This window comes from Leguminivora glycinivorella, chromosome 4 (assembly GCF_023078275.1).
Source record: "Leguminivora glycinivorella isolate SPB_JAAS2020 chromosome 4, LegGlyc_1.1, whole genome shotgun sequence".
Taxonomy (NCBI): domain Eukaryota; kingdom Metazoa; phylum Arthropoda; class Insecta; order Lepidoptera; family Tortricidae; genus Leguminivora; species Leguminivora glycinivorella.
The window spans coordinates 27,268,660-27,294,032 of record NC_062974.1 but is presented as its reverse complement, the minus strand read 5'-3'; the positions used below and the strand labels follow the sequence as shown (position 1 = coordinate 27,294,032).

Here is a 25,373-nt window from a genome sequence, read left to right as displayed (position 1 = left end):
TTATTTCAAATAACTAACCTAAATTAAAATTAACGTCAAAGAAAATACCAACATTCACTAACCCGAATCCACAGATCGAAGCTAAAAGAAATGAAATGTTTTCACTAATAAAATAATAATTTCAATATGGCTGACTTAACCTAAAAAATGCGCTTTAAATTGGCGCCAAACGACTGACGGTCCGAATCGGGCGTGCGAAATTTATGCGTTTCTTTTGATGCCTTGATCACCGAAGGCTGGATAGGGAATTAACACGTATTGCGTGACTGGAAAGCGCACTGCTTTTCTGTTTGGTTTATATAATTATTATACAAATTATTCCTACACATAGCACTTACGAAAACTATGCTTCTAACGCAAAAAGTCGGGCACGCTCGGTTCAGAAGTGCCTTTTAAGTATAAATTGGAACACAATGAAGATAATTTTTTGGAAGGACAAAAATGCATTGTTCCTTAGGTTCCTTGACTACCTATTCTTCGCCTGGGTTTACCTACTTCTCATTTTCATGAAAATGTTTGTGATGCTTATTGTAACCTTTACTTCCTGACATTTTTATTCTTAATGTTACGACTTATCTATCTAATTTAAATCTAATCTAATCTACGTTTATTATCGCGATCTTCAAAAAGTACATTTTTATTTGCAGCGTACTCCAGTGCGCTCACTAGCTCCATGTATTCAGTCTTTAGACCTGGACAGGCAAATCTAGAGCATTGCTTAATGTGTAGTAAACGAGAGAGAAGATTAACGACCGGTACAAAGGATCCCAAATTATACCAGAAGTAATAAATCTAGATTACTTGTCTTCAATCCGGTTGGTGAAAATAAAACTATGTTAACGGATTATCACGGACAATTCATTAAAAATACATCCCGACGTTTTGAATTCTTTAGAATGTTTGTGACAAAAGGGATACTTTTTATCAACCTTTTTACAAACTTGTCTGCTTGTCCTGTAGTATCTAACTAAACACTGACACAATTAAACTATCTGAACAATTATTAAAAAAACTTACTAACTATTTCGGCTCAGTGATCCAAAGTGAATCTTGGCCTCCGAAACGAGAGATCGCCACCTGTCCCGATCCTGCGCAGCCTCTTGCCAGTCACTGACTTGAAGCCGACGCAGATCCGCCACCACAGTCCTCCCAGCGATACCTGGGTCGACCCGGCGGACGGCCACCAGCCGGTCGACCCAAGAACGCTCTCTTGACAGCCCGATCTTTTCCCATTCTAAGGGCCGGTTGTATCAAACCGTCTGTAACCGTTAAAGCGTTCGTTAAATTTTATTGTATGGGAAGTTCCATAGTAGTCTGCTGCGTGACGATGATGTGTCTGTCAAATGTGGTTGATGCAACTGGCCCTACATAAGTAAGTGACCGAACCAACGAAGTCTGTGGGCTTTCGTTTCGCCGACGATATTGGGTTCGGCCACTAACTCCTCGATCTCGACATTTTTTCGGATCCAACAATTATTACGCGCATAATATTTCATTTACGTTCAATTATTTTAGTATTTTTGTTCGTGTAACCACGTGTAACTTTGTAAATGTAGTGGGTGTCTGAATGCGACTATACATTAAAAAAATAGGTACTTTCGCCAAAAATTGGCCGAAAAAGACAAATAACATTAGGATGCTGTCACGCTGTGACAAGCATTTGAATTCACAATTAATTAGCAATGTAAACTTATCTACATCATCCATTATCTCGCCATTTATATAGTCCAAAAAATTTTTTTTTATAAATAGTAGTAAAAAGGAACAAAAAACTGACATTATGTACCTACTTACTTATTCTTAAATATCACTTTCTAAATTAGAAAATTGGCAAAGATAGTCCATATGGGTGCCGTCGCGTGTCACACTCTCTATGCGGTCCTAATCCCCGATTAGCGATGTAGTACACGCATTAGTATGGTTTACACCCATTAGCTCGTGTCGGCCTGAATTGAGTCTTCCGAATTGCGAATTAGTAAAATTAGCAGATATATTTGGCAGCGAAAGTGATTTCGCGTTTAGTTGAAATTTTATATTTGCTAGTAAGCCGCTAGTGGCTAAAGTATATCCACGAAGTAAGAAATAGTTATTTGGGCCATTTTTTTAAAGTTGTCCACTAACCCTGAGTTAAGTGGTTGGTGCAAGTGGGCCTAAATTACACAGATTACATTTTTTTTTCTTTGTATAAGACATTTATTTGCCTGGAAGAGATCGCTATTTAGCGATAAGGCCGCCTGTTGTTTATCGCTGTAATAAAATTTATTGTAATTTGTGTGTTCCTATGTACATTTCTGAGGTTGTGGAATAAAGTGGATTTGTATTGTATTGTATTATTTTCAGTTCAAGTTAACTACTTTCATATAAATGTGCTGGAGTTATATATTCAATTTTATTATTCATTTAGTTTTAAAATTAACCTCTCCAATTAGTACGTCCCATTTACTCAAAATAAATCCTCCACATGTAAACAAAGCTCATAATTAGCGCAAACAGCTGGAGATCTCGCCCTTGTTGGCTCGGCTTTGTTTTACATATTATGTTTTGTCAAAACACGATTAACATATTTATGGAGTCTTAAAGTCTTAACGTAAGGCGTGACCTATTTTTAGGTCATGCCAAGGATAATTTATATAGGATTTAGAATGTTCATACTAAGAATCGTACCTCATTTTTTTAATGCCACATATTAAATAATATCATAACTACACTGATGATGCCTACATTTTTTTTTTCAAAATATGTATTGACGCGATATCATGATATTAAAATAAAGAAGCATGTCATTTGTTCCTATAAAAAAAATAAAAACACGCATAAAAAACTAACTATCTCTGTTTTGCCCAATGGTTGACTGGTAGAGAATGGCTTAAGGCGTTAAGTCCGCCATTTGTACTTTTTATTGATAATTTGGGCAATAAAGTTTAAATAAATAAATAAATAAAATAAATATTTGGGGAAAATATGATTTTGGCCACTTCCAGGCTGCGAAACAGCGCCATCTAGTTTTAAGCCTAAAAGGCCCATACATTTCAGGGGTACGCTTTTTTGTATGGGCTTTGTCAGTCCCGATATTATAGAATAGAATAGAATAGAATAGAATAGAATAACATTTATTCGTGAACACAGGCAAGACAAAATACACATAATAACAATAAGACAGAAAATAATGAAGTGCCACGAAATGGCCTCATCTCAGCGTGTATATCGTCCGTGGTCATGCAGTGTATTAAAAGAACGACGACTATATTTTTAAAATTGTGACTTCAATAAGGTTTAGTACTTAGTTTTTTTTTAATAGGTCAATGTCCTATGACACTGGATTTTAAATGTTTTAATCTCTGCATTTCTTTTAGCTCCGCAAAATACATGATTCATAGAGATTAGATTACATACTTTTTGCAGTTCCAAACTTTCTCAAATAGTCAAAATGTCCGATATGCCCCCTGACTTTGTAATTACGCTAATTTTGCATAAAAATGGCAAAAATAATGAAACTCTTGACATGCAAACTTATCGTGGTAGCGGCAATCTCTATTTTACACCAACGCCAAGTATATTCAAGATTTAAAAGTAACTACATTCATCATATTTTGTAACCTTGATAATAACGTCGTGTTTTCTTAACTACGGTTCAGGCTATAAAGCTTTCTCAGATGAATCTCGTGTCTTGTCCTACATTCGATATCAAAAGGAAGCTGGTGTAATAATAATATCAACATCCACTGTCTTATTCCAGACGCTTAATAGATGTGCCAAATTCTTAATAATATTCAATTTTTAACATAACTAAATGAGGAAGTTAGTCTTATTCCGGAACATCTCAAATTTAATATACTGTCTGATCAAAAAGAGTACTAGTAGAAAATAAAGAAGAGTAGAAATAAAGAAGAGTTTTCTCACATATTTTTTTTTATTTGAAAGGGATGTCACTACGATGTTGCCACTTTTTAATTTCTACTCTTTTTGGTCTAACTGTAATTTACTGTAGAATATAAGTAGGTAACACTAACTTCTCGTGTTTTGTACACATATAAAATTTAAAGTCACTTAGAGGTTGAAAGCGATTAACACACATTATTTTACCTTTTTTTCGACGCTTCGGAAAGGTTGCACTGGTCGTGGTCACGGAGACTGATATTCCAGTTCCAGCAAAGTCTCAATGGACATTTCTATAATTATTATGTAATTTATTTTAGAAAGTAAATTTGCAGCGAGAATAATAGTAGTACTTCGTGTTCCTCTCAAGATAGTACTCTTCCAGACATCATTTTTATACAATACTAGCTTTTACCCGCGGCTTTGCTCGCGTTAAATTCGAAAATTGCGAAATGTTCCATATAACCCCTCCCCCCATTTTTAGGGAATTGGGGGTTAGAAAGAGACAAAAAGAACCCTATGTCACTCTCCATCCCTTCAACTATCACCACTTAAAAAATCACGTCAATTCGGCGCTCCGTTTTTCCGAGAAAGACGGAGAAACAAACAGATACACACACTTTCCCATTTATAATATTAGTATGGATTTAATTTAATTTATCTTAAAAAAAACACATAGTGTAAATAACAAGTGGTTGATCAATTTGTTCTAAAATATGAAATATCTCGAGGTCACGTTAAACTGGTCACACTGACTCGCTGCGTCTGCGCAACGGCCATCGCAAAAGTTGCGCAAAGGGCTCGCTAGGCGCACGCACATCCGTTTTTTAATGGATCTTTAATAAGCTTTTAATCTTACTGCATGTATGCTTACAAAATACATTTACACGGTCAGATTGTGGTTAAAAACTAACGGAATGAAAATATTTTAATTCATAGTTTGTATTTGTAACGTTAGAGTGAAGGTCTCATAGTTCCCCACATCCTGTTATATGTAGATATTTACTTATAGGATACCCTAGACGCTTTAAAATAGAGGATGGTGTATTGTAGAAGAACTTACAAGTTTTCAAAAAGGTTTAAATTAAGTCGGATGTAACATTATGATGACCTGCAGATGATCTGATGATAGAGATGTCACACTGAGAGAAATTTGCATTGTGAATTTAACAAGTTCGACTTGTTGCGGTTTATCCGTTTGAATCAGCCAAACGTATGTTTAAAACAATATGTGGCAGGTTGTTTTTATAAAATCGACTTGTTGATTCAAATACCTATATTGCCGATTCAAATGACAAGTAGCTTGTTGTTTGAACCAAAGAGCATGTAGGCGCTATTTTAACCAAAAAACTTGTTGAACGAACATGAAAACTGGTTGTATTTTCTCTCAGTGCATGGAATCTTTTTTTTTTAATTATTATTAATTGGCTTGCTCTTGACCACAGACTAGCCAAAGGCAAAGACGTGGCCTACGGTGGAGTGAGCTCGCCCAGAAGATGCCTATTCACCCTTGATTTGAAGACTTCTTTGTGATATGAAAACGCAACGATAACTATTAGTTTTTCGGATTACTAGAATATCATATTGGTCGGTATTAGCACAGTATAATAAAGAATACTATCGTACAGTATGGCCACTCCCGCTCCCCGCTGAAAGTGACGCCCACCCCATCTCGGTTACCTCACAGTTACCGGCTGTCAAAAACGCGAACAGTCGACCTGTCATATTTCACTCATACAAGCATAGTACGCGTTCATCTACACGAGCTTAGACTGTGCTAGGAACGTGCCTCTTTCATATAGTTGATCGCCAGTGTCCGAGGTGTGGTATTAGTGCGTTCTCACACTATCCGATCCGATATCGGATCTCGTCAAGATTTCAAAGGCAAAAATTAAAGATGGCGGCTTAAATGTATGCGATATCGGTCCTACATCCGATATCGGATCGGATAATATGAAAACACACTCAGTTGCAGTCAGCGATGAAAGCTTGTACTACTTTACCTACATTTTTTTTTTGCTATTTTTGTATCATGGTTGACGAACGGTTGTTCTGTTGTTTGACATCATGAATATCATGAATATCATGATCCTCTCTTAAATTTTATTAGGTCAATGAATTCATAAAATTCCACAAATAATAGGCACATTGTTCCAAATTTAAGCCAAAACAAATGATCTGTCAGTTCAAATCAAGCTCAACTCAGCAAAACATATTGCGTAACTCTGGTACGCAAATACCATATTTCTATGCTCCAGTACTCTTGATTTACTGTGATAGCTGAAATTCAGAGAATTCAGGACTTTTATTCAGGAAGGCAAGCATAGTCGAGCCATAAATAATAACCATAATGAGCCATAATGATATTTAGACGACCGGTCTGGCTCAGGCGGTAGTGACCCTGCCTGCTAAGCCGCGGTCCTGGGTTCGAATCCCGGTAAGGGCATTTATTTGTGTGATGAGCACAGATATTTGTTCTTGAGTCTTGGATGTTTTCTATGTATATAAGTATGTATTTATCTATTTAAGTATGTATATCGTCGCTTAGCACCCATAGTACAAGCTTTGCTTAGTTTGGGGCTAAGTTGATGTGTGTAAGATGTCCCCAATTTTTATTTATTTATTTTTATTTTTATTTAAACATTTGCGCACTATTTGTAAGTTCGATAGGGACGGCCTGATGTTTTATCATTTATCGCGCGACTATGCATGCATGCCATGCAGGCAAGTATGGTCGCGCGATAAATGATAAAACATCTGGCCGTCCCTATCGCACTATTAGTAAGGACGGTCTGATATTTTATCGTCTATCGCGCGACCATGCTACCCGTGCAGGACTTTCAAAGAATTTTTGGTGCCTGAAACCACTTTGGTAAGACCTGTTAGTTCCATTCAATTGGTGTAAAAAGTATAGGTAAACATGTAACTAATTAAAGAAATGATACCAAAGTCATATTTATTTAGCACACGCAAAGAAAATTTTTAACAAAAAAACTATCTCTCTGTATTTGAGGTCACTAGCTTTTGTCAGGGTTGTCACTAAAATAAAATATTGTTCTAAAATGTAATTTTGTCTTTTTATTCCATTTGAAAAAGGTGAACTGTATTAATTTATAAAAAAATACTTGTCTTCTTCTCACTCATATACAACAACACCAATAATTTTGAAATAAGATTAGACAAACGAACCATATAATTACTCGTACAGTTTAATCTTAAAAAAAAATTAAAAATGAAAAAAAAAAATCCTGGGTCTCAGCTTAATAGCATTATTTGTCGACATATTTGACAGAATGATAGAACTCAGGACTTGCAGTGACAAACTAGCTCTCACTAGATTTCAGGTCACACGGAAAGCTTTAAAGAAGTCCCAAGAAATCATTTGAACTAGTTCTAAAATAGATAATATTTTACAAGTTGACATTTATGAGCTTAAGAGAATGTTAAATCATGAATCATGTAGAAAGGGCACATATTTGTGCGATGGCCACTTCCTGAGTCGTTTGTAAGTTTATTTCTGCCGTCATACATACTCACGCCTGTTTCCCAGAGGGGTAGGTAGAGATCACGGGTTTCCATTTGCTACGATCCCGACAAACCAGTTTCGCTTCACGCACTTTCATAACTAACGTTCCTCATACATACCCGTCGTTTTCGAGTAGTTCTGACCAGGCCCCGTAGCCGAATGGCATTTCTCCGACGCCAAACGAAAGCGATACGCCGCTGGCTCTGTCGCGCCAATACGCAAGCGCGATAGAGATAGATATCTACTAGCGCTTCGTTTCTTCGTTGTGCCATCCGGCTAGCCACCCAGGGTGGCTAGCCGAATGGCACAATCGCTCACGAAACGCTCACGAAACGAAGCGCTAGTAGATATCTATCTCTATCGCGCTTGCGTATTGGCGCGACAGAGCCAGCGGCGTATCGCTTTCGTTTGGCGTCGGAGAAATGCCATTCGGCTACGGGGCCAGGTGCCGTAGCCGAATGGCATTTCTGCGACGCGAAACGAAATCGAAACGCCGCAGAAATGTAGTCTGGCTCTGTTGCGCCAATGCGCAAGAGCGATAGAGATAGATAGCTACGAAAGAGATATTATCGTGAGCGTTTGTGCCATTCGGCTACACACCCCACGAAACGCTCGTAGACATCTGTCTCTGTCGCTCTTGCGTATTGGCGTGACATAGCCAGTACCTTTCGTGGCGTTTCGTTTTCGTGTCGCGTCGCAGAAATGCCATTCGGCTACGGGGCCAGGGTGCGTAGCCGAATGGCACAAACGTTCACGAAACGAAACGCTCGTAGATATCTATCTCTATCGCTCTTGCGTGTTGGCGTGACAAAGCCAGACTACCTTTCGCGGTGTTTCGTTTTCGTTTTGCATCGCAGAAAATGCCATTCGGCTACGGGGTCTGACCTTTTTGAAATATACCTATCCCCGATTTGGTCGAGAAACATTTGCCTACGTGTGTCATTCTACGAGACAGCGATTTTTGTCTTATTCCTCTGTCCTTTTTTTATTTTTGAAATTTGATCAATAAGAACATACTCTTGTGAAAATAGATTTATTTTTAGACATAACTATGGTTTTGGCCCATATTTTTGTGAACTCATTCATAAAATAAATTCATTTTAACTTTTTGGTCCAGAGGAATAAGAAATTTAGGCCCAGAGGAATAAGATAAGTCAGGATAGGTAAACAAAAATGTTAAAAAACCGTATATTTATAAATTATATATTGCCAGAAAGTGTCGCAAAAAGCACGTCTGGCGGTGCATAGAGGAGTTTTGGTGCCTACACTTATGTATGGTAGTGAAAGTTGGGTGTGGGAGAAAAGACTTCAAAGTCAAGTGAATGCCGTAGAAATGAGAGCGTTAAGAAGCATGGCTGGTGTAAAGTTGAGTGATAGGATCAGAAATAGCGTGATAAGAGAGAAGTGTGGAGTGGATGTAGATGTGGTGACAAAGATTGAGATGGGTATGTTAAGGTGGTTTGGGCATGTAGAGAGGATGGATGAGAGGAGATTAACGAAGAAAGTATATGAAAAAGGAGTGGAAGGGTCAGTTGGTAGTGGAAGACCTAGGCGAACTTTTCTTGATCAAATCGGGGAAATATTGCAAAGAGGCCAGGTCAGAAGTACTCGAAACCGACGAGCGTGTATGAGAAATGTTATGAAAGTGTGTGAAGCGAAAGTGGTTTGTCAGGATCGTAGTAAATGGAAATCCGTGATCTCTGCCTACCCCTCTGGGAAACAGGCGTGATTGTATGTATGTATGTATGTATGTATATATTGTACTTTTGTTCACAAAACTATCAAAAAAGTATTCTAGAATATTTTTATATTTATTTTTATTAATAACATTCAGACTGTAAATGCACTAGGTGCTAAAAAGATCTATTTTTTTTTATTAATATTTAAAAAAAAATCTAAGTTTTTTTTATTAAGGTACTTTAAAATATAGGAAATCACTTGATACGAGTAACTACTCTTCTTTTTGAAAGTCAGTTAAGAAAAACAAGAAAATTTTAGAAAATTCTTATTCCATTGTCCAAAATCCATAGGGACAGAGGAATAAGAAATTATCGAAAAAAAACCAATGATTCATAATGTGTATATACAACGCGGCTGTCGTTAATAATATGAATAGATAGTACGTAAAGCAATTAATTAAGCAAAAAAGTACATTTTTAAAAGTTACACAAATCCCAAAAAATCGAACAGAGTAATAAGAATGATACCTGAACCACGGACAGAGGAATAAGATATTTACCTTCGTAATTCCGGAGCCACGTGCAACAACCGACACTTCCACCTCGTACCACGTTCCGAGCGCGACTGATTATTCCCCGCGGGGGGAAGTTTGTCTACAATCTTCAATACGTTTACGATACATTCGAATAAAACCCGCACCAGAGAAATAAGAATTTTGTCGCGGACATCTCTTATTTCCTAAATTTTAAATACAAAATTATAGATAAAAAAAATACAATGACCTTATACTAAAGCTAATCGATGTCCCAGTCGACTAGAGATATAAAGTATCTCTGAAAAAAAAACAGGATTTTAAACTAAAGTTTTCAGTGAAATAAGCCTCCGGACATTGAAAATTAGGGTCTCGGAGAATCACCCACGTCTTCCACTTCCAACTGAAACGATTTCTACCTTATTTAAATATAAATATCTGGGCAACCGAGCTTCGCTCGGTTCTGTTTCGTATCCTTGACATGTGTCGCAATCTAGTTCAAAAATGAATAGTACCTACATCGAGCGAAAGAATTCTCAGCCTTAACAACACAACTACTCCACACGAGATGGCGCGCATTTCGCCACAAAAACTCAAATAGTGTATTTTCTATTCGTTTTAGCCTTGACCTGTGTCGCCATCTAGTGTTTGCAATAAATAGTACTTACATCGACCGAAAGAATTCTGTCTTAACAGTACAACTACTGCACACGAGATGGCGCGCGAAGAAAAACGCATGAAAACTCGAAAATTCGCGTTTTCCGGGACCTAAGGATAAGTTAGACCGATTTTTCACCCCAAAAACCCCCACATAACAAATTTCTGCGAAATCGTTAGAGCGGTTTCCGAGATCGTCAGTGTAAATAAATATATATATAAATAAATAAATAAATAAATAAATATACAAGAATTGCTCGTTTAAAAGTATAAGATAGAAAACGTTAATTGACAGACACTTATTTACAGTAATTTGAATATCGCCAGCTTTGGCTATGTTTCAAATAATAGCTATTAAAGTGGACATTTATGAAACTGATTAGATTTTCATCACTTATTTGTACATAGAAGCTTTTCGCACCTACTTACCATTTAATAACTTCTTAGTCTAGTCATTATCACTGACTTCTGTAACACAGGTTTTACCTAGCTCAGAAGTCAGGGACCTACACATCTGGCTGTACGGTACATTTGCTCATTAAAATATTCTATTTTTATATTTTCTATATATTATTGTCCCTGCTTAAAAGTCAGTAGGTCCTGGGTTTAAATCCTGGTAAGATAATTCGTTTTCAATATTTATTACTATTATTTGAATATTTGTTACTATTGTTTTTTTTCCAGGCTTATGGATGCTATCAATGTATCCGTGAGGGTCATGACAGATCTATTTATTATTGTTAATTTTGTTTTCTGCACGGGAAGCATTTTATCGTCTATCGCGCGACCATGCTTCCCGTGCTGATCGGCGATGATAATTTATCGTGTATAGACATGTAGTTTTTCAGGGCATATACCTACCAGGGAACTCTTGAAAGTATTATACCGAAATGTTTACTTACTACGACAAACCTAATTATAAAGCAAATGACGTACTTGTAACTTGCCCTAAATCTTCGTTAATTAAAGAGTGACAACCCTAATTACGTGACGTCACAAGTTTGACGAGCTGAAAGCTTCCGCGTGTCGAAGCGACGGAAGTGTTGCTTCGACTTCGTTTATGATGATCGGTGACCATAGACAACTATCACTAGATGGCGTATATTCACGCTATTCACGTTGCTTGTAATATATTATTTATGGAACTAATAATTTAGATATAAGTGTGTCGGACCGAAGTGTTGCTTCGACTTCGTTTATGATCGGTGACCATAGACAACTATCACTAGATGGCGTATATTCACGATTTTCATGTTGCTTGAAATCTATGTTTTATGAAACTTTGGAATCTATATTTAATGTGTCCACTCTATGCTGTTACTTGCCGCAATATTGAAGCTATTGCCTAGCGACACCATTTTTATATCTCTGACCATTTATATACAGAGGTCGGCGAGGGTGAGCTATTTTCATACTAATATGATGTCAGACATGTCAAATTAGTAGGAAAAAAGCTCACCCCCGCCGACCTCTGCCTATCACTCTATTGTCTATAGCATACAATTTAATGTGTAACATAATGCCATAGCTAGCCGTGGTCGTATAACTGGCTGGTGCGCGACCTCCTTAAACGTTTGAAATCCTGTCACTTCAAATACTGTTTGTTATATGACATTGATTAGTATTCAGGCTGCCTATTGTCAGGGAACTATCTGTTTGTTTACCAATACCAACTCAAATTAATTAAAGTAAGTGTTTCAATACGTGTTTCCATCATTCACATTAGTAATACAGTCCACAACCCCGCTAACTATCATTTTAAATACACCTATGTATAGATATATTCTCCTCTCCGTATTTCTCATTGAAAAAATCTGGATTGTAATAGTTGTGGATTTAATTTTTGATGATATTAAAATCACACTATAAAATAGTAAAATCAATTGAAAACTGCTACCTGCAGCTTGAAGCTTTCTGATATGTATGTTGGTACATATTATCTGCGTAATACCAAAGAGGATCGAGGAATATAGAGGGTTACTGTCAAAGTAAAATCTGTAATCACAGTGCATAGACTGCCATCTCTTGACACAAGCTTAAAACTTTTGAACCTCAGTTTTGACAATTTGGCCCATATTATTAGCTTGATATGTGTTAAAATGTCAAATATTAATATTAGCGCCACCTAGCCGAGCGTTCCCCAAAGGTGTAACGCCATCTAGGCCACCGTGCCTTTTTCTCTAGGGCTTTGAGGTACGTTTTTTTCTTAGACTTTATCCGTCTATACGGAGTTACATATGTCTTTGGTAATACGGAATCTAAGAGATGGTGATCTATATCGTTGACGCATATGTGTCGTTGTCTGAATGGCAGTTCCCAATTTGCTGGCGTGAAATAAAAGAAAGTGTTAATAAATATAAATGTGTGGGAAAAGTTGAGCGACCGAGATTTTACTTACAAAGACACTTTTTATTATTTTATTTTAAAATGTTTGTCACAATCTAAACAAGTTTGTATTTGTTTTGCTTTACTTCGTGTTATTATTTTTTGTTTCATTTTATTTACTTACTGTACTTATAGATGGAGGCCTCGACCGTCAACTTTTAATTTTTTAGGAATCATTTTTATTTATTTCACATGTTTTTTTTTCTCTAAAGAAGAGAGGTCCTCTAGGACCTAGGTGCTCTAGGATCTGCCTTCATGATGGTAGCTGCCCTCACTGACCCAATATCATAAAACACCCAGTGAAACGAACAAAAGATAGTAGCTCCCGTGCACATTAAGACGCAACAGGACCCATCTTAAAGGCGGGCAATGCACCTCCAACACTTCTGGTATTTCGGGTCTCCATGAGCGGTAGTGTGTCGGAACGTCATAATTTTATTTGATATTCTTATTTTTAAAGACGCTAGAACCCATCCAGAATTTCCAAAAACAGTGCCTAACTCAAAAAAAATTCCCCTCACTATCTCGGAAAGACGTGTTTTATCCTTTAATGCCAGCGGGTAAAAACGCATTTTATCCATTAGTGGGTAAAGTAATTTGACCTTGAATATAGTCAAATTAACTGCTTTAAAATTTATAAAAGTAGGTGAATCTAGTAAAGAAGATGATTTGCCACCTGTGGAACTACTGGAAGCAGTGATAAACGCATTTTTTGCGTTGTCGTTTCCTCGCTATAGCGAGGGGAAAAGTTCTATTTCTATTTTTATTCTAGAACCACCCGCTTCGCTCGTGGTTCAACTATAGAATCCTTTCACTTGCTCGTTTTTCAATTCTACACTCGGCGTTAAAATACAACTTTGCCCCTTGTATAACAAATAACTATTATCTCCACATATAAAAATTATCCCAATTTAATAAAGTTTTCTCCTTATTCCAGATGGATGGTCCGAGTGCTGGAAGATGTGGACGCTGGCGAGATACGATCTCGTCAAGGACTGGTGCCGGCCAGGGTGCTCCGAGATACCAGAGCTGCGGAACGTGACACCACAGCATCGGCTGCAAGACGACAGTGCGTATTTATTCTTCATTTATACGTTACAGATCCTGATAGGGTCGCCATGTATTGTGTGGGGCGATAGCCAAGCAAACAACGTGCTTGTACGGCGTATCTTTAATGACTTTGGGCGCCGCGTGGTGACTGACATGATGAACATACATCGGTCCCATCGCGCCCTCACGAACGGCAAAGAGGATGAAACGCCGGAGTGGGTTTATTAGGTATAGGTAGGGCCAAGTTCCCCCCCCCTCTCGCTAGGGAGAGGGAAAGAAACGGCCAGTCCCACACTTCGTGCGTCAAAAAAAAAGGTCTTTTAAAATTAAAATTTATTCTATACGTACTACAGCTACACATTCACATTTACTATTACAGCATTGCTGCCTACACAAGAAAGCTGAGTCATATGCAACATATTGGTAGTTGGAATAGCCGTGACAGTTAAATAATTACACCATAATATCGCACCAATCGATTGTTAATAAGCAAAATAAACTAAAGTTTTAAAAATAGTGTGAAAAAGAAGCAATGACACACAAAACTGCGAAAACAAAATTAATGGCTTGAAAAAATCTCAATCGTAATAAATTTCTTTTTGCCAGCTTTATAGTGATTTTTTTCAATTTCCCTGAAATAATATCAAATGAGGTCTTTCATCCGTGCAATTATTTTATAGCCGATAGGTGTCTCCTAAATAAAAGAGCGTCATAAATAATATCAAAGAATATAAAAAAACATTTTAAATATGAAATACTTTGATATATTATAGTGTTGAAGATTTTCTACGAAAACTAAAAACTCGTTTTTCAGAAGTATACAATAGGTTTTGTCCGCGATGTTCGTAGAATGATAATCCATGATTATAACTTTCCTACATCATCTCACGATAGCACGATTCGGACTTATCAAATTGTAACAGTTTTGCTTGTTTAGATATGAACTTGGAAATCGTTTACGCTATACGAAATGAAATAAACTACAGTCGTTCTCAATATGAATGCTATTTATCAAAACCAAGTTTCGCCTGAAATCAAAATAGGTATTGTAAAGATAAAGATAAAAGACATTTATTCATGTTGATCACATAACATACACGGACATGTACAATCAGACATAAAACAACGAAGAACAAAATTACATATAAAAGTGTTCATCAAGAAATGGTCCCAACTCAGCATAATGCTAGCCATGTGGCCAGCGCTGATCTTCCATAAGGGCCCATTTGGTATTGTCAGAAATAAAACTACAATTCTCTTAGCTGGCAAAGTAACAGTGAAATGGAAGCCAAACATCCTAAACTTGCCTATACAATTTATGGACACAAAACATAATTATTATGCGCATAACATGAACTTGGCACGGAGATGCTTGTTAACATGATAACTGCTAAGAGCAGAATAAATAGGTAATTATTTATATTTACCTGTTACTAGACTCTGTTCATGTCTGTGCTCTATGTTCGTGATATCATGACACAGTCATGTGTCCTTCTGCATTTTACATGCATACTTAAATACAAAAATAAAAAACTATTTATTAATCAATTTTTACGTGTTTTCTTGTCTGTATTTTCTGTCATTTTGATGAACCCCTCATTGGGTGTAGGCCTCCTCCATCTCTCTCTAAGTGTCCCTATCAAGGGCTAGCGTCATCCACCGTTTCCCTGAGGCCTGCATGGGTTACATAGTCTGCCCACCGTCTGTTTGGTCGACTCTCGCGCCGCTCTCCTGGTGGACCTTTCCATTTAGTTGCCTGAACGGTCCATCTTCGGTCTTTGACGACCGATCTGGCTCAGTCGGTAGTGACCCTGCCTGCTAAGCCGCGGTCCTAGGTTCGAATCCCGGTGGGCATTTATTTGTGTGATGAGCACAGATATTTGTTCCTGAGTCATGGATGTTTTCTATGTATATAAGTATGTATTTATCTATTTAAGTATGTATATCGTCGCCTAACACCCATAGTACAAGCTTTGCTTAGTTTAGGGCTAAGTTTATCTGTGTAAGGTGTCCCCAATATTTATTTATTTATCTTCGGTCAGAGAAGCGTGATAAATTTGTCACATGCATACTTACTGCCCGCTTACTCCTGGGCTGTTTTTGATTTAATTTTATGGTATTTCGTTCAATATTATCTCCACAACACAACTAGACTTTTCAATTCTACTTTTATGTTACAATATGGTTGTTACAACTTACAACTACTTATGTATCTTTGTAATATCGATGCCGATGGATCTCAATTCAAAAACTTGTCAATTCAAAACCTAAACAATTATTAGCTCTATGGTTTTTTCTTTGATACCTTATATTTACAAAATATTTGACTGTTTCTTCTGATTCCTTTAAACGAGCAATTCTTGTAATAGTTATTTATTTATATGCATATACCGACCATCTCTGAAACCGCTCTAACGATTTCGATGAAATTTGTTATGTGGGGGTTTTCGGGGGTGAAAAATCGATCTAGCTTAGCCTTAGATCCCGTAAAACGCGAATTTTCGAGTTTTCATGCGTTTTTAATTCACGTTAGTAGACGCAAAATATGGTCGTTAATTTCGCCGACCGTGCATCGGCTGGGCGTATAAGAGGTCGGTCTAATGTTCGCAAGCACATATTATAAGATCGACCATCCCAGCCAGAAATATTTATATATCTTTTGTATTTATAAGAATATTGTATCTAAAGACGTGATATAATAAATAGAACCGAGCGAAGCTCGGTCGCCCAGATATTGTTTCTTCTGATTTCTTGAATTAGGATGCAAAGCTTTCTTTGTTAGCAGTCCAGAATATTTTCCACCTACACTGCATTTGTGTCCATTCTAAGAAGTCCAATAACACACGGAAATATTTAAACATGTTTCTTACAAGGCTATTACAAACCAGGGCAGGCTTAAAGCAGTCAACTGAGTCAACACACCACAAAGCAACCGACACATGTCGATCGTGTGATGTGACAAGTATGACTTTCTTACACTGTTTGATGTTGACCTTAATGTTAATGGAATCCAGATTGAGGGCTGCTTTTGGATTCAGAGCACTCTCTGTATTATATTCTCAGTATTATACCAACTAGTATTATATTCTTTGATTCAGATTAACATTTTTGAGACAAATAATTAAAATTTTCAGATTTCAAATTAACGCTATGGTCTTGCAAGCCAGTTAGGTGCTCAATGATCATGTTAATTCTGGAATTATCTTTCTTTCCTTATTCAACTAATCTCAAGATAACATGTTTTCAAAGAATACGAATATTATAAATTGGAATATATACCTATCATACACGAAAGAAAAAACGACAAGGCCCACTGGTGGCCGAGCCGGGAATCGAACCCAGGTCTTCAGCTTACACGGCTGACATCCATACCACTAGACCACCCGCCCGCCGTAGTACGTGACGAAATTTCTCTAGTGTATGTTATCTCTGATAAGGCTTGGCGCCTTTTGACCAACTCTAAGGGCGAGCAATATATGAATCCTTTACAGGATTACGGTACCTATAGGGTAATATTCAATAAAATAATTTTCACCACACCAACTGGTAAAGATCAATTTTGCTATTCAAAAACGGATAGCAAAATTGCATTTTATCCACAAGAGTGCAAAGTATTTTCATACAAATTTTAACTTGATATCTTGAGCTAGCTGGTAGATTTTACGTACAATCAATTATTTTAAATCATAAACATTGAATAGATTGCTGGATTTGATGTAGTTTGATGTTTTATAGTCAGTATTTTGTTCGTGTTGGTGTGGTGAAAAATTTTGTGTTTCACTCGGTGGCAAAGTTTGTTTAACCTACGTGCCTTGAAACCCTCGCAACGCTCAAGATTCCACTTTTTGAACCACTCGCTACGCTCGCGGTTCAATATTGGAATCTTTCGCTTGCTCGGGTATCAATATTGGCACGAGCGGTTAAACAACTACTTTGCCCCTTTGTAAAACAAATAACTATTGATTTTGTGAACAAAAACTTATAAAAATATCAAATAACATAAAAAATACTGTGAGAGTAGACTGACTGTTTGTAAACTAAAAAAAAAACAGTCGAATTGAGAACCTCCTCCTTTTTTGAAGTCGGTTAAAAAGAGATATCTGTTTCGGGTACCGTAAATGTATGCCACAACACGTATGGTATGGCCACTCCCGCTCCCCGCTGAAAGTGGCGCCCACCTTCTCTCGGTTACCTCACAGTTACCGCCTGTCAAAAGTAGTCAAAACCGCGAACACTCGACCTGTCATATTTCACTCATACAAGCATAGTACGCGTTCACCTACACGAGCTTAGACTGTGTGCTAGGAACGCGCCTCATTCATATATTTGATCGCCAGTGTCAGAGGTGTGGTTTAGCGCCATAACTTTGTAGTGTACAATTTGTGTAGTGCACGTTCAGACCAATGCAATGTAACATTACATATCTGCACAACTAATATTTATTACCTAAGTCTAGTAGACTGTGCAAAGTGCCAAACCGTGCCAAATATATGTACCCACTTCATTTAGTCACACGGTGTCGCAATTTGTCCAAATCCCACTTAACACTCCGTTACTGTCACAGGTTATGGCCAACACATTGTGTGCACTTTGGCAGTTGGACGGTAATAGGACAGATTGTGATTTATTTGCGACGCAAATTGCATTTGATTCGCTTGAAATGAGGTGGGTTATTCCAAAAACTGGTGTCGCCGCCGTAAATTAGTACTGTTGTATAAATGTTTTACTTATTTATGATGTCGTTAATACTAGAGCTGAGGTCCACAAATCGTGGACCGCGGTCAAAATTCTCACTGCCAACCTATGAACCACGTTTTTTTATCCAGAATCCTGAAGAAGAAAGTGTGCTCCGATACATCCTGAGTGACATCCTCTTTAGAACACGTAGGTACACGTACACGTACGATTGTACGTAACACAGCAAAAGGGAGTGTACAAGTTTCTAATGGGGTGGCAACGCGCATGTGACACTGTTTGAGTTGCAGGCGTCCATAGGTTACGGTGACCGCTTTACATTAGGCGGACCGTATACTTGTTTGCCACCGACGTTGTATAAAAAAAAAAAGAACAACAAATTGTACACATTGACCATTGTTAAAACTGCCAAGGTGTGTTGTTTCGGAGTAAATTACTTCATAAAATTTAATTTCAAATGATGATCTCTGTTATAGAGTCACAAACGTAGGATACAGGGATCCAGTATTAGGGTGTGTAACCAGTGGTAATAGTAGTTACTAACCACCATTATCACATCTCGGACACTGGCGATGAAATATATGAAAGAGGCGCGTTCCTAAATAGCACACATTCAATGCTCGTGTAAGTGAACGCGTACTATGCTTGTATGAGCTACGACAGGTCGACTGTTCACGTTTTTGACAGGCGGTAACTGTGAGGTACCTAACCGAGAGAGGGTGGCGCACTTTCAGCGGGGAGCGGGAGTGGCTATACTGTACCATAGTACTCTTTATTATACTGTGCCATTATGAAAAAACTATAAGTTAAAAAAACTATTTACAAAAGGAAAACATATCAAAGGCAACGGATGTAAATGATCATAGTGTTCATTAAATATTTGTGGGATGGGAACTGTGGTGGACATTGAGCTGGCACTCATACATATCTAATTTAAGACAAGATCATATTAATTTAACACTCATACTTTGTAGAAAATAGAGCAGACCAAATATAAAGTAATAAAATTATCACCGCGTCAGAAGCATTTCATAATACGCGAAGTTATTGGCTACTTATTAGCTACCTACAATAAATATTGCTCCCACACTATCCCTATTTCGAAATGTAGACACGCGTCAATGAACGGAACTATGTCACTAGAAAAACGTCATCGCATTCTACGAAAATGTATCTGTAGTTATTAATATCCCTTCATAGCGTTCCTATTAATAAAAATAATTACGCTTTAAACATAAATAAAGTTAAAAATATAATGCCAATGATATTCAGAATCCCTGTTAGCAAAGACATATGTAACTCCGTATAGACAGAGTCTAAGAAATATATATATATATGGCCTTAGCGTCTATTTCAGACGATTTATGGTGCAATGTCCGAAAGACATCGCTTTTGATGACTAAAGAGACCTATGCGAGAGCGACACATTTTGCCACACATCTGACAAGGGAAGCTTCCAACCGATTGCGACGTTTCGCTATGGTGTCTTCTTTCCCTTTCTTCTTTCCTCTAAGAAATAACGTACCCCAAAACCATACAGAAAAAGGCACGGTGACCTAGGTGGCGATACACCTTTGGGGGTGCTCGGCTAGATGGCGCTAATATTAATATTTCACATTTTAACACATATCAAGCTAAGAATATGGGCCAATTTGGCAAAACTGAGGTTTACAAGTTTTAAGCCTGTGTCGAGAGATGGCTGTCTATTAAAGTAACACTGTGATTACACATTTTACTTTTACAGTAACTCTCTATAATACTCGATCCTCTTTGCTGTTAGTAATGTTTTTTTTTACTGAGAATTCAAAACTGGCATAAAACTACCTTTCGACTTATACTAACACATTTTTTCAGCATAACCTGACACATTTGCAGCTGATGGTGCTGGAGTTTTCCATATTTATATTGAAAACGAACGAGGTTCTACTCGTATTTGGTAAAACACTTGTTATTGGTTACATTATACACTTCCCAAAGTAGCACATATTTGTAGCTCAAGTTATAGCCAACAAAAATAAATAAATAGGTATCATTTGACTGATCTTCTTATGTCTGTTACCTTAATTTTTCTCACTTGATGGTCTAATAGGAGGATCAGCGCTGAAATCACCAGCAACACGTTGAGATGAGGCCATTTCGTGGTACTTCATTCGTTTCTGTTTTGTTATAATGTGTAATTTATCTTGTTTATGTTCACGAAATAAGCCGTTTTTGCAGGGAAACCGATACTGCGGTCGGACACTATATTTAGGATCACAAAACCCGCCATACTAGTTGTCCATTAACAAATTAAATTCTTTACTACTAGCTCTTGCCCGCGGCTTCGCTCGCGTTAGAAAGAGACAAAAAGTAGCCTATGTCACTCTCCATCCCTTTAACTATCTCCACCTAAAAAATCACGTCAGTTCGTCGCTCCGTTTTGCCGTGAAAGACGGACAAACAAACAGACACACACACTTTCCCATTTATAGTACGGATTAAGTCTTAATCCAAAATGTATTTCTTCCAGAGCCGTGGTCCGCGAACTGATCGAGACAGAAGAGGAATTCGGCCGAGACATCCAACAAGTGGTCTCTCAGTACATGCGGCCGATGGACAAGGCGACCACACCCAAACCAGTGTTCGACAACAGGGAGCTCTTGTTCTCCAACTTTAGGCAGATTGCTGAGTTCCATAATACGTAAGTACCTGAGTTATTTCTTTTTGATACACTGGATCCTTCTGGAAGAAAGAGCTCAAGGATCGAAAACGCTTATTTTAACCGGAGATGGACATATTAAGTTCAGAATATGAGCCAAATTGTCAAACCTGAGTTTCAAAAGCTTTAATCCTGTGTCAAGAGCTTGCAGTCTGGGCATTGTGACTGCACAGTCATTTTCCTTTGAGAATAATTATCTATACAATCGATCCTCTTTGTTATGAACTTATGAATGACCGCCCTAAAAGATTTTGAAAGTCAGCTTGTGAGATGGTTTGATTTTTTTTTAAATAAAATGCCATGTATTCATCCTCTTGCCTTTCAACAGGCTCAACGAATAGAATAGTAGTAATAATAGAATAGGTGTGAAGTTGAGTGATAGGATCAGAAATAGCGTGATAAGAGAGAAGTGTGGAGTGGATATAGATGTGGTGACAAGGATTGAGATGGGTATGTTAAGGTGGCTCGGGCATGTAGAGAGGGCGGATGAGAGGAATTAACGAAGAAAGTATATGAAAAAAGAGTGGAAGGGTCAGTCGGAAGTGGAAGACCTAAGCTAACTTTTCTTTCTGATCAATTCGGGGAAATATTGCACGTCAGAAGTACTCGAAACCATTGAGCGTGTGCATTATGAAAGTGTGTGAAGCGAAAGTGGTTTGTCAGGATCGTAGTAAATGGAAATTCGTGATCTCTGCCTACCCCTCTGGGAAACGCGTGATTGTATGTACCTATGTAATAATAAATAATTCAATAATCAGCACCATTAGCTAACAAATATTTCCTCCGCCAGGATCCTCCTAGAAGGCATCAAATACTACGCGAGCGAGCCCCGCATGCTCGGGCGCGCCCTCCTGCGCATGGAGCGGGAATTCGACAAGCACGTCGCGTACTGCCGCGACGAGCCGCGGGCGCAGCACCTGCTCGCCAACGATCCTGACGTGGCCAAGTACTTCCAGGTTAGTCAGATCAAACACATATACAGGGTGGAAAAATCGAATGCCACATGGATGGCAATGGCAACTACCTTAAATATTGTAAATAGCACATTTTGTGTAAGCGAGACTTTCCTTCGTTTTTAAAAACAATAAATTCTGCATGTAAGGATTTATGAAAAATCGCTTGCCTCGGTCGGGACTCGAACCGGTCAAATGTGACAAAAAATAACGTGCCGTATTTTATGATGCAGATTGAAAGGGTTACTGGTAAGGTTAATTTTTCTCTAAATAACAAATACAATCAGAATAACGGAAGGCCATGAAAACTAACAATTACCTTTTAAATTTGATCTCACCCGTCACGTGAAATGCACCGCGATTAAGAAGAAATTTTCATGGCCTTCCGTTATTCTGATTGTATTTATTATTTAGAGATAAATGAACGTTTCAATCTGCATCATAAAATACGGCACGTTATTTTTTGTCACATTTGACCGGTTCGACTCCCGACTGAAGCAAGCGATTTTTCATAAATCCTTAAATGCAGAATTTATTGTTTTTAAAAACAAAGGAAAGTCTCCCTTACAAAAATGTGCTATTTACAATATTTAAGGTAGTTGCCATCCATGTGGCATTCGATTTTTCCACCCTGTATAACTCCGTATAGACAGATAAAGTCTAAGAAAAAAACGTACCTCACTACCATACAGAAAAAGGTACGGTGGCCTAGATGGCATTACACCTTTGGGGTACGCTCAGCTAGGTGGCGCTAATATTAATATTTGACATTTTAAAACATATCAAGCTAAGAATATGGGCCAAATTGTCAAAACTGAGGTTAAAAAGTTTTAAGCATGTATTGTGTCAAGAGATGGCAGTCTATGCACTGTGATACAAATTTTACTTCGACAATAACTCTCTATAATACTCCATCCTCTTTGGTCAGATTCACACGAAGCGCTTTATGCTTTTTTATTTTTTGCTAGAAAGAAAGCACATGCATGCAAATACAGCTTAAAATTCTTATACTAATATAATAAAATTCTTAAGATAAAAACCAGATAACATTAATTTGCTTCTTCTTTTCATATGCGCACTGCCAAGGAGTGCAATTCCTTGCCGGCGGCTTTATTTCCGTGCTCATATAACCCGGCGACCTTCAAACCAAGAGTGAACAGGCATCTTCTGGACGAGCTCAATCCGTCGTAGGCTACTTCTTTGCCTCTGGCTAGTCTGTGGCCAAAAGTAAGCCCATTTATAATAAAAAAAATTAAAAAGGTCTTTTAGAACCTACTCTACGAACAAATTCGATTATTTTCATAGAAAATATTTTAAGTTGTATTTTTTTAAGTAGTCGCACTACTATTATGTTATTAAATAAATGTCATATACAAAGAAAAAGTGACCAAGACCTCTAAGTGTTCTGAGCTGAAATCGAACCAGCGTACTCCGTTTACCGGACGGATGCCAGAACCACTGGAAACACTGTGACATTTTAATGTTTAGGTCATTTAATCTTTATTTATTAGGGTAAAATAACAATATACAAAAATTACAGCCCTCCAACAACAACAACAACATACAATCACGCCTGTATCCCATAAAGGGGTAGGCAGAACACATGAAACTACTAAAGCTTCAGTGCCACTCTTGGCAAATAAGGGGTTGAAAGAAAACGAAACTGTGACATTGCAGTGACAGGTTGCCAGCCTCTCGCCTACGCCACAATTTAACCCATATCCCATAGTCGCCTTCTACGACACCCACGGAAAGAAACGGGGTGGTGAAATTCTTAACCCGTCACCACACAGGCGCCAACATTAAAATAAAAACACTAACACTATTCCCTTTTGAAGATTCATCCGCAACACAGTCTTCGTCAGGTGGCCACAAATCCATATCAACAACATGTTTCGTCGATCAAACCAATGATGACATCCGCAACAGGCTTCGTCATATGTAAATTAATTAAATAATAACTTAAGCTGAGTAAAACCGTCCCGAATCGTAATTGGTTCAAATATCCCCATCACACCGGCAGCGTTATTAAAAATAAATGTCAACCTCAATAATGATGCATGATTAGACTTATATTGACCGGGATATAGACCGTGATCACGGTCTATATCCCGGTCAGTATAAGTCTAATGAAAATAACCGTGAATCATGATGCATGATGTTAGGTATAATCGCTGACAATATTTCGCGTTCGCGTTCATTTAAACAAAAGGAAATCCAATTTGAATTTGATTTTACCAACGTTTCTCATATTGGATGGGCCCAGGTATGCTTAATTTTACGAAATATTTGAGTAATTGAAACTCATTGTTATTGTCAAATGGTATGGAAATTGTATGGCATGGAATGATATGGTGATGGTAATATAAAAATGTTTTTTTTATGGGATAGGACGCAAACAAGCAGACAGGTCGCCTGATGGTAAGCGATCACCGCCGCCCATGGACACCCGAAACACCAGAGGTGTTGGAGGTGCGTTGCCGGCCTTTAAGATGGGTGTACGCTCTTTTCTTGAAGATTTGAAGGTAGTATCGGTCCGGAAATACCGCAGGCGACAATTCATTCCATCACAGTTTAGTTGTGCGGGGCAGGAAGTTTCTAGAGAAACGCACAGTTGAGGACTGCCAGCCATCTAAATGATGGCGATGGAAATGTTGTCGCGTAGGGCGAGGCGGAAAGAAGCGGTAGGGATTAATATAAAAACAAATAGTAAAGTATGTCAAAACCACTACACAGTGGGCACAGTGGCTAACATGAACTACTGCTGCCATCTATGAAAAATCGTCGTCATCTTTTAGATACCTGTTTACTTCATTGTTTTCTTACTACTACGCATAGTAGCACCATCTATACGAGGAAAATGGAGCACGTTGCTAAAGAGGAAAAGGGTACAGACGCTCATGGCGGGGTTAAAATTAGAAATGCTCTCGTGTCGCCATCTACAAAACCAACGTTGTACTATATCAAATACCTTCATGAACGTATTTATCGCGCCATCTGGCGTGATCGAGAGAGTAGCTACTGAAAATACCCACACCACTGAATTCGCCGTCACAAACTTGAGCTTAATAGTGAAATTAGATTTGTCTTAGTAGCACCGTTGCGTTTTCAGAGATGGCGCGCGAGATCAGCTTAAAGGTTTACAGTGAGAACGTTTAAACTTTCAGCATCCATGCCAGCCTTTGCTCAAGTTATACATGAAACACAGACAAATTCGTTTATCTTATTTGTACTTGTAGGAAGTTTAAAAACATGATTTTTTATGATACTGCGCAAGTGTTATTTTAAACGGTGTAATTATTTATATATTACCTTTATTGC

At 37.9% G+C, this 25,373-nt stretch overlaps 1 protein-coding gene and 1 non-coding gene across 6 annotated transcripts in view; one reads left to right on the top strand and one right to left on the bottom strand.

The window, feature by feature from the left end:
* Nucleotides 1-25,373, top strand: part of LOC125225432 (obscurin) — a 174,448-nt gene that overhangs the window by 65,350 nt on the left and 83,725 nt on the right. For all 5 annotated transcript variants that reach the window (XM_048129162.1, XM_048129159.1, XM_048129161.1 and 2 more), the window contains 3 exons: nt 13,594-13,725; nt 20,911-21,081; nt 21,890-22,055. In XM_048129162.1, the coding sequence (XP_047985119.1) occupies nt 13,594-13,725; nt 20,911-21,081; nt 21,890-22,055 (469 nt within the window). The remainder of the gene's footprint in view (nt 1-13,593; nt 13,726-20,910; nt 21,082-21,889; nt 22,056-25,373) is intronic.
* On the bottom strand, nt 17,024-17,095 carry Trnat-ugu. The gene has a single exon. It is a non-coding gene; the product is annotated as a tRNA-Thr (tRNA).